The sequence below is a fragment of the Zosterops lateralis genome, assembly GCF_965231275.1.
Source record: "Zosterops lateralis genome assembly, chromosome: 4".
In the NCBI taxonomy this organism is placed as follows: Eukaryota; Metazoa; Chordata; class Aves; order Passeriformes; family Zosteropidae; genus Zosterops; species Zosterops lateralis.
This window is the reverse complement of record NC_139765.1, coordinates 31,351,792-31,361,760: the sequence shown is the minus strand read 5'-3', so window position 1 is coordinate 31,361,760 and position 9,969 is coordinate 31,351,792. Positions and strand designations below refer to the sequence as shown.

The window sequence follows — 9,969 nt, the reverse complement described above, 5'->3', positions numbered from 1 at the left end:
TAAACCTGGTGTCAGTTTTGATAACAGAGCTACCTTTGTTGGACATATTTTCCATCTTGCCCCACTTTCCTCGCCACTCCCCTCTCTTCAAATGCGGACTCAGTGCCCTCTGACACTGGATAGGCCCAGAGGAAATGCTGCTTCCTCATGCCTGCCTTCTCTGTTAACAGCAGCTACAGAGAACCCAGGGAAGCCATGTGGAGTCAAATCTACAGAGGGAGGACACAGAGGTGGAAAATAATGTCATCTGCTAGGAAGTGGCAAGGGGACAGTAGTGTTTTCTTACTTTTTCTTCTAAAATATACCTTTCCTATAGCTCACTATAACTAAGTCCATGAGACTCATTCTGTTTTTCACTGTGAAAACAAAGAGGAGTAGGCAGGCTTAAAGCTGGCAGAAAGATAAGTTGATTTAGAAAATATAAGGAAAATAGCAAAAGAACAACAGAGAAGAGAAAGAGAGGGTAAGAATATAAAGGAGAAGTTGGAACTATGGAGTTTAGAAAAAGACCTGTGGAAAATTATAAGGCATAGGAGGAAGAGCAACATTTAAAAAAAAAATATGGCAAAAGAGAAAATTGTAGCTACTACAGCAAAAAACATAGTTAAAACATTTTGAAGGGAGGCATAGAGCAGTTTGAAAGGGTGTGAATGGGAAAGAGGAAATACAAGAAGGGGAACCAGCACGATGTTACATATTGCTATTGCACAGAAAAACAGAAAATGGAAAGCAAAGTGTGCACACAAACACAAATGGGAACCCTGGCCTTACCAGAGCAAATGGGGCAGGATACCACAGAACACAAATTCATCCTTTGTATTAAAGGTAGATGGGTAATGAGAGAAAGTTCTGATCACTCCTAAGAGCACAGTTTTCCTTCCTAGTATCTCCACAGCTTCTGAAGGATTTTCTTCCCTCATATTACTACATTATAATACGAAAAAGCAGGTTGTGATTTTGTAATCTGCAAAGGGCCAACATTTCTCCTCTTTCCTCCTATACACACCAGCCCTGTCCCTACAGGCACAAAGGATTTATTCTTCCCTTCACAAATTACTTTACCAGCTGAGGAACTGTAATAGCTGCCAAACCCCTCAGAAGCCTGAGACCTCTGCCCCATCCCAGCAAGGACTGAAACAAGACAGGGGACAGAGGAAGTAAATTATTTTTGAAACAAGTGCTGAGGAGGGGATAAATGGAATAACCAGGACACACACTACAGAAGCAAGCAGAACCCAGCCTGACAAAAGCTGGCAAGTGCTGATGTAGGATGAGCCATTCCCTGCACCATGCTCAGGTAGTTTTTTTGGGAACCGCTGTGGGGAGGGTGAACATTGCTGGTAAGACCCCTCACCACTTTTCCTCCAAAACCCTTGTAATTCGGAGCCAGCCTGACTATGAACATTCCCAGCAAAATCAGACATTAAACCAGGTTTTGATTTGGCTCCACTTATAATTTGGGGGTCCCTGTGACAAAAAATGTTGTCACATAGTCTGGTTCAAGTTCATCCAAGGGTCTGAAACAGCCCTGGTTCAGGCCTTGCTCAAGGAAAAATCTGGAACAAGTTTTGAGCCTGACTCTGCTCTGTGTGTGTGTGTGCATGTGTGTGTGTCTGTCTGCAAGCAAAGCTGCTCTTCTGTGCTTGCTTGTCGCAGAAAATGATGAATTGCAGAAGTACCCATTTGGTGTTAGTCATTCGGTGCAGCAGGAAGGAAGCAGGAAGCCCTTGTGAGCATTAACTTTTCAAAGCAGTTTGCAAAAAAAAGCCAAAGCTCTCCTCCCCTGGGCTACATAGCCACACACTGTTTTTTACCTCCTCACCTTAAGGGGCACCTAGTCACAACTAACATTCGCAACTCCTTCAGCCGGAAATATTTGCCCGGTGCAAACAGCTGAGGCATTTGGTGTCAGTCCTTTCTCTGTGCAAGGCGTATTAAAGGGGGGAGGGAAGCCTTACACTTGCCAAACGGGAGAGGCCTGATTGCACTCAACAGGTTCAGCTCACGCTGTGACCCTGCCCGGCTTCCTGCTATTCAGATGTGTTACTTCCCCTTTGTGGTAATGGCCTGTGGCAGTCGGCCAGAAAACACTATTAATTTCAGAAGTGGCCTGACAACAAACCCATAGCAAAACGAGAGGAAGTGGCGGGGAAGCCATCTGTTAACTTCAGCAGAACAGTAGGGACACAGCTATGTAGGTTCTACAAGGAAAGCAGATTAATAATCCACAAAGAGGAAACTGGCTAAAATTATCCACAGACCATATTAAAAAAATAAAAAATAAAACACACACACACACAAAAAAAAAAAAAAAAAAAAACAAAAAAAAAAAAAAAAAAAACTACCAGAAAAAACCAAACAAGGGAGTCACTTGAGCTGCAGCTGGACAGGAAATTGCTAGAGCTGCTTGCAAATCTCCACTTTGAACAGAACAGCATAGGGAATGCCAAGAGCGGAAACCGTTCAAAACTGGATTAGCACAAGCCAAGTTTAACTGCAACCCACTTCTACTTTCACAGTTTATGCACTCAATCTAGGCCACTACTGCATGAGACACTGACTCACTTTTTTCCCATGTTTTGTTTGCATTTCATTTCACACACTTGCAGTTTCTAAAATTACTTCAAATGTGCTCTGGCTGCCAGGAGTTCTGCAGTACCTCAGCCGACAGCCCCAGCCCCTCACTGTGTACTGCACTGATTCTGGCACCACCCCATCCTGACTAGTTATCATTGGAAGGATGTTAATGAATATAAGTTGCAGCAGGAAGTTTTGCAATTGCTATAATCCCCCTTTTTCCTTCTGCAGAGACAGAACTGCTTGAAGGATCCAAAGAGGAAATGAGGTGACTAAGGGTATATAGAGACTTTTTCTCCTTGCCTTCATTAAGTTGCAAGGTGGCTGAATGGCAGAAGAAAAATCATTTACAGTCTGCAGACTGTTGATGAATCTCTGTGAAATGAGTTCCTGCCGGAGAGCTAAGCAGAGCATGAACCCATTTCCTGGCATCTGTAATAGAGTGACCAAAATTCATAAACAAAGCCAGAAAACAACGGTTCCTTACTCTTAATACTAAAAGAAAAAATAATGAGAAAAAAAATTATGGCCCAGAGTCAGACTCATCCCTAGTACAGCAAAGAGCTGCTGGAATATTTTGTAATTAACCTTAAGGCCTTCAAAAGCATTCCCTTCACCAAAGCAAGATGACAATCTAGCACATTCACTGTTTATTCATTTAGGCACCAGTGGACCAAAGCGGAAATCAAGGTTTTATTGTCTTAGGAGATGTTCAAAAGATATTGAGAGCAATTATTGCCTTTAAACATAACCGTATGGGTATGTGCAACACAGAGGGGAAAGGGGGAATAAACCAGCCAGCTTCTCCATAGCCAAAAATAGTTATTTATTTATTAATAATTTAAGGTTTTACATTCTTATAATAAATTCCATCTTAAAACTTTTACACTGTAGATTAGACCCTCCCTTATTGGCAACCATGTGCAGGTTCACTGTGCGTACACACAGGTACAAATGCTCGCACATACTTCCAGTTTTATACAAAAAAAAAGATGCAAAATATTGCATTTGAGGTGAAGCTCCCTGAAGAATTTGTACAGAGGTAATGCACTGTTTAGCACATCTGAAAGTTTTAAAAAGTGATCAAAAATCCTTCGCATTCGAAGACAAACCTCCTCCCAGATGATCTATTTACAAAAGGTAAGGCAAAAAATTAATTTAATTTAAAAATATATATATATGTGTGTGTGTATATATATATCATATGGAACCTACAACAAAAGCATGAGGAAAAAATCACCACAAGGAAAAGAAAGATATATGAAAGAAGAGACTCTACTTGCTCACAAAACATCATCTGCAAAACTTCTCACCATTGCCATTTCTCCCTTATGGAAAGCTTGCTTCAATAAAATTCAGCATGCTGCAAATATATTCTTTGCAATTAAAACAAACAAACAAAGCAGAATTTATGAGAATAACAAAAACACAGGTGTCCCTTGGATTGATTTCTTGAGTACATGTGAATTAAGAAAAAAAATGCAAATAAATTTAAGGTCAAATATTTACATTGATCAAGTAGAATACTACCAAGCTCCTAGCAAACAAGTACTCCAAGTACACTAAGCTGAAATCTCTTTCTTTGGCTCCTCTAAATTAAAACAAACAAACAAAAAGAACAGTCTTCACTGAAGACAAAGATGCGTATCACAGATCTGAGAGCAGAGGGCAGAAGGACAGTTCCAGCCTCTAGAGAACACGTGCCCAGCCTGCCCAGCCTCACCCGAGCACACGGGAAGTCCTCAGGCCCCAGGTACTGCCCAAGCAGGGATGAACGTGCTGCCCACCTGCTGCCTGGTCACCACGGTCCTGCCCAGAGAGCTCGCCACATCCCCTCCCTTTGCAATAGCCGATTCCATACTGTGTAACCTTTCGTCGCCTGCGCTGGCTGCTGCTTTTTAATAGCAGAGGCCAGAAAAAGAGAAAGCTGCATTTCTTTATCATTGCTGAAGGGAAATCATTGAGGAGTGATCCCACGGAACGGACAGGAGAAGGGAGGTAGTGGGAGCTCACGTGGACTGCAAGGAATCCACCTGGAAGACGTTCTGGTTGGAAGGGGTGGTGAAGTACAGCTGCTGGTTCGGCACTCGATTGTCACAGGGGCTGCTCAGTCCCAGAGTCCGCTCAAAGTCCAGCAGCTGACCCATGAAGTTGAAGTTGGGCGAAATGTTGGATTTCTTCATCTTGACAATATCATAGGCATCATTCATGGACAAGTTCAGCTTCTGCATGAGGTAGGCCACCGTCACTGTGACCGAGCGGCTGATCCCTGCTAGGCAGTGCACCAGGACGCCGCAGTTCTTCCCCCGTGCTTCATCTGTACAGAGAGGCAGAGAAGGACACATAAGACAGAGGGCTGGTAACTGATCTCTCAACACGAATGAGATTAGTATCAAGCAGAAAGAAAGTATGATTCTGATCCCAGTGGCCAGCAGTGCAACTCAAGAGTTAACTTTAGCGGCTTAAAACCAGGACAAGAGAAGAATCCACTCCCCCTACTACCCAAGCCCGAGAGCTGAGAAAACTAAGAATGAGACAAAGGGCGCAGGACATGCCGCATGACACTGTTTTAAAAGTCAGTTTTAAAAGACAGGCTTTTGCCTGGAGATTTGCCTTTAAATTCTTACAGTCCCCTTGTCCCAGCATGGAAATCCTGCAATATGTCACTGAAAGGCTTTATACAGACCAGCAGACTGCTAAGGTCTATTAAATTATTCTCCAACTGTTGTGCAGCTAACAATGGAGGTATTCAGGCATTTTAAAAGAATGAGGGAAGTCACAGGGGACAGCCCATTAGGAGGAACAGGATGTCAACACTGGTTGAAAATGGGTTCCTTTGTAATAGGAAATGCATTACAATGCCTGGAGATTAGTTTCTTTGTGGCTTCTAGCCCACATTTCTTCCTGCTAGGCTCAGATTACCTACATTCTCCACTATTACCGGTATCATTCAACCGGATTACAGCACAGCTTCCCAACAGATAATGCACTGCCCACCCCACTGCACCCCGATGGGGAAATTTGAGTCCTCCCCAAAACGAAGGAGAGTGCAGATTTTAACCAGAACTCCTTGGGCCCAAGGGTACAGATTTCCAGAGCTGACGGGTAATGCCTGAGAGCTGGTTGACCGAGGCACCGAGCCCGCGAGGTATATCATTATTACCACGAGATTTAATTTAAACTCTGACTATATATTTGCCAGAGGCACCGCTTATTCATAACTTGCATTTAAAAGCTAAAGTTAGATCCCCAGATCATTTATTTTTATTATACTCCTTACTGCTCTTTAGTAACCTCAAGAAAAAAAAAAAAAAAAAAAAAAAAAAAAAAAAACACCACAAGAGCAAATAACCCCAAAACCAATATTAACAACAACAACAAAGTCAAAAAAGATATGGACCCCAGGCTCATTTGCCCCCCATCCGCCAGAAGGTGATTTAAGATCCCCCAACACGCGCAGGGCTCAGTCCCCAGCTCCAATACAAATGACTCGAGGAAGAATTCCACAGCCAGACAAACCAGGTATGTCTGTGCAGCCCTGCAAATGTCGCTTACAATTCACCCGGACTTCTCAATGACATGCCACCCCTCTCCCTCCCAATAGCCCCTCGATTTAAGCTGCCTTTAAAATCAGAAAAGGGGCCATAAATGCTGCTACTGCTTCTCGCCCGAAATTCACGAATTCTGCAAAAGATATGGAATTCTGCCTCTTGGCATGCAGCTGTTAGTAAGTAACCGGGTCATACCTATGAAGGAGATGGCCTCAGGAAAGAATTGAGACAGATTTTGGCTCCAGTGGTCAGAGATCGGGATCTGTTTGTACTTGAATTCTCCAGCGTTTTCAAAGAGATTAGGCAGGTTAGGAGTAACATTCAAGATGTATTTAATGCCGAACTCTTCTAAAACGTCCAAATTGGTGGAGTCCTTGGCACAGCCTAAGTAGAGGTAGGGTAAAATCTCCACCGGGAAGGAAGGCTGGTTGTTGGAGAGAGGGCTGCCATCGGAGTCGGTGGCACTGTTGGGGTCTCTGTCAATGTCAGATTCAATGTCGGATGATGAATCGGAGCTGATTCGGAGGCCTCCCAAGCCCAGGACTGGCAAAGGAGGAGAGCTGCTGCTACACGAACTGTCTAGGTTAGTTTCACAGTGCAAGGCGAACTCGGCCTGGAACTTGCTAAAACCACCTAGAGAGAAGAAGGAAGAGGAGAAAATGCAACCTGATATAAGATGGCACGTCGGCTTATTTCCCTGGTCCAGCCCTGTCTGCACAGGAGAGTCTGCTTTGCACCCTCTCGAGCTCCGGGAAAAAGAAGGGAAAAAAAGTCTCACTCTCAGCGCAGACAGACTGACTTAAAGGAAGGGTTAAGAGAATCGCCCGCCGCGGTGGAGGGCTCAGCGCATTCAAGATTAAAGCCCTACACCGCTTTGCCCTGCGGGTACCGCTGGAGAGGCGTCTCGGGGCAATCCTTTCTGCCGGGCTCCTGCCGGAATCCCCGCTAGCCCTGTCCTCCCCGCGCTGCCACCGTGATTGCAGACATCGAGGTTTCTTGAAACAATGCGAGGATAAAGGGGGGCGAGAGGGAGAGAGTGGGGGGAAAAGCCTTCTCTCTAGCCAGGTCTGCGCTCTCCTGGCGCATCAATCCGCTGCCCGGGGAGCGCTGCAGAGCGCATCCTCCCCCTCCCTTTATCCGGGCAGAGATCCACGGGGCTCGGCTCCCTGCTCCCCACCGCCCCGGGCCCCGGGCAGAGCTCTCTCCCCTCACCCTGGGCTGCCCTCCTCACCTTCCAGATAAAACGCCTTGCAGCCTTCATCTTTGAGGCGCTTGAGGAGCAGCCCCAGCACGGACTCTCCGCCCGTGTTCTCGTTCCAGTCGCGGCTGTGCTCGTCGTAGAGCACCACGGTGTCGGTGCCACAGCGGCGGGCGAAGCGCTCCCGGTCCTCCTCGCTGCTGGCGACGAGGGCGCGCAGGGGCAGGTTGCCCTTCTGCAGGCGCCGCAGCATGATGCCGGGGATGGCCACATTGATGGCCGACTCGATGTGGGACGACTCGTACAACTCCTGCGGCCGACAGTCCATCAGCAGTAGCCGGTCGTTGCCCATCTCCAGCTGCTCGTTCAGCCACGCCACGGATTTACTAATCGCCATTTCCGACGCGAAAGGGACGGGTCTGAACGTATCTAGCATGAGGAAGGACGGGGGGAGCGGAGCGTGCTCTGGAAGCGCCCCTCTCTCTCACAGAGGCATGCGGCCGGCTCGGCGGGCGGGCTGCCCCCCTCTAACTCCGCACAACTTATCTCCCTCCGCCCCAGGAAAATGAATCACGCAGCCCCCCCCGCCCGCTTCCCCCGCGCCGGGCGGCGCTGGAGCCGCGGGGAGGGAGCAGCGGCCCCGGCCCCGGCGTGTGTGCGGCTGTGAGCGCCTGCGTGCGCGCAGCCAGCCTGCCCCGTCTGCTCTTCTTTCTCTCAATGAATCCCTGAATGAACCTGCCTAATCGCCGCCGCAGCCCGAGCCCTTGGGCTTTTCCTCCGCCGCGAGTGAATGAAATCCAATTAACGCGCCGCCGAGCGGGGCTCCCCGGCTCGGCACGGAGGCGCTGCGGCGGCGGCGATGATGCCCCTTCCCCGGCGTTCCCCTGCCCGTCCTTGGCTGCCCCGCGGCCGCTCAGCCCCGCGGCTCCTCAATGGGCCCGGCCGCGCTCCCTCAATGGGTACATCCCCCGCCCAGCCAATGGGGGCGCCGGACGGCTGTTGCCGCGGCGACGGGCCGGCTGGAACAGGTTGTGTTGATGAATCGTTAATGAGTTTGTCATTCACAAAAACGGAAAGGAATTTCCGCTCCGGATAAGCCGAGTGCAAACAAGCGGCAGCGGCGGCGGCGGGCGGGGGCGGCGGGGGCAGGTGAGGGAGGGGAGGGGAGGGAGGGGAGGGGGCGCGGCCGGCCCGGCCCCCCCGGCGCTCCCCCCCCCCTTCCCTCCGCCGGCAGCCGCAGCAGCAGCCCGGGGCGGCCGTGGCAGCCGGGGAGCGAACAGCTCCTTCTCTTTTCTCGCCCTCTCTCCCTCCCTCCATGTTTTCGCTCCCTAAACCGCACCCCGCGGGCACTGGCCGCCTTCCCCTCAGTTCCCTCGGGCTGATCGCGGCCCGGCTTTTCATTAGGGTGTTCCGGGAATCCCATTTTTAGGGAGGCAGGTAGGCTCTGTCCTCGGCTGATCCCTACGGGGGAAGAGTAAGCCCCGGGCTAATCTCCTCCTACGCGGCCCGGCTGTGTTCGCTGCCCGCAGCGCAGGCGGGACCCGGCCCGGGGCAGGACCAGCCCGGGCGGGCCGCCCCACGAACGTGAGCGGGGAAAGTGGCCCGGCCGGCTCCTCCAGGTAGCCCGGGACTGAACCGCGCTCGCCCGGCCGCGGCGTGAATCCGCAACAACCCGCGGCTCCCCCCGGGCCGCGGGGAGCGCCAGAGCCGCCGCCAGCCCGGGGGGCCCGGGGCCGCCCGTCGCACCTGGCGGTGTCCCCGCACCTGGCGGTGTCCCCGCTCCTGGCGGTGTCCCCGCTCCCGGCCCCCAGCGCCGCTCCGGCTCCTCCCGCGGCCCCGCCGCCGCTGCCCCGCGCTCCCCCGGCCCGGAAAGGCCCCGCAGCCCCCGCCGCACCGGGAGGCGCAGGGCAGGGCAGGGCAGGGCAGGGCAGGGCAGGGCAGGGCAGGGCCGGGCCGGGCCGGGCGGCGGTGCCGTCGGAGCCGCGCTGGGCGAGCGGGGGCCTGAGACGCTGCGGGGCCGGAGGCTGAGCCGGGGGCGGTGGTTCCGAGGTGCGGGTTAGCAAATGGGTAAGGGAAAAGCTACAATAAATCAGGAGAAGCCTGGCCTAAATGCTAATCCTGCCACCAACATCTGCTTGGAAGTAAAATTGTTCAGGAGAGGCTAATCTCTCTTCCACCGCTACTGCGCCTCAGGGCTCACTGTGTTTAACCCCAGCTGAAGGAGGTCCTTTAGTGAGTGGCTGCAGAGTGTGACTCCGGGAACAGAGAGTGGCACGGCCAGTGCTGTGTGCTCCACACAGAAAACATCCGTGATGTTAATCAAAGCTGGCACATCAGCCGCTGCGGTTTCAAGCAAGGCTGACACCCAGATGGCATTAACGACATCCTCCCCAGCAGGGATTTTGAGAGGATCCCTTCTTGCTTTTTCAGAGGCTCGAAAGTTGGACTAAACAGTTACACAAACCTTGCCCCGCCCTTCAGCCGGGAGATTTCCTTGATGTTCAACTCACTGGGCACATCACACACTCCATCCCATGGCTCAGCAAGGGCAACTTGTCCAGCCCACATTACCCGCTATGGACCTGTCCTCTCCCTTTAAAGACTTTCCAGGCTGCTCTTACCAGGTGCTTCACTTGCTATTCT

At 50.7% G+C, this 9,969-nt stretch overlaps 1 protein-coding gene across 1 annotated transcript; it reads right to left on the bottom strand.

Annotated features, from left to right (window-relative positions):
* Nucleotides 1–3,394: 3,394 nt before the first annotated feature.
* Nucleotides 3,395–8,196, bottom strand: DUSP6 (dual specificity phosphatase 6). The gene is made up of 3 exons (XM_083859150.1): nucleotides 7,360–8,196; nucleotides 6,324–6,761; nucleotides 3,395–4,894 (listed from the first exon to the last, which is right to left on the bottom strand). The coding sequence occupies exons 1-3, from the start codon at nucleotides 7,760–7,762 to the stop codon at nucleotides 4,587–4,589; spliced, it is 1,149 nt and encodes a 382-aa protein (XP_083715276.1). The 5' UTR covers nucleotides 7,763–8,196; the 3' UTR covers nucleotides 3,395–4,586.
* Nucleotides 8,197–9,969: the final 1,773 nt, after the last annotated feature.

Coding starts and splice junctions, on each gene's coding strand:
- DUSP6 (XM_083859150.1), bottom strand. CDS start 7,762: ATGCTAGATACGTTCAGACCCGTCCCTTTCGCGTCGGAAATGGCGATT. Junction 6,762..7,359: donor CAAGGCGTTTTATCTGGAAG/GTGAGGAGGGCA, acceptor TCTTCTCTCTAG/GTGGTTTTAGCAAGTTCCAG. Junction 4,895..6,323: donor TGAGGCCATCTCCTTCATAG/GTATGACCCGGT, acceptor CTCTCTGTACAG/ATGAAGCACGGGGGAAGAAC.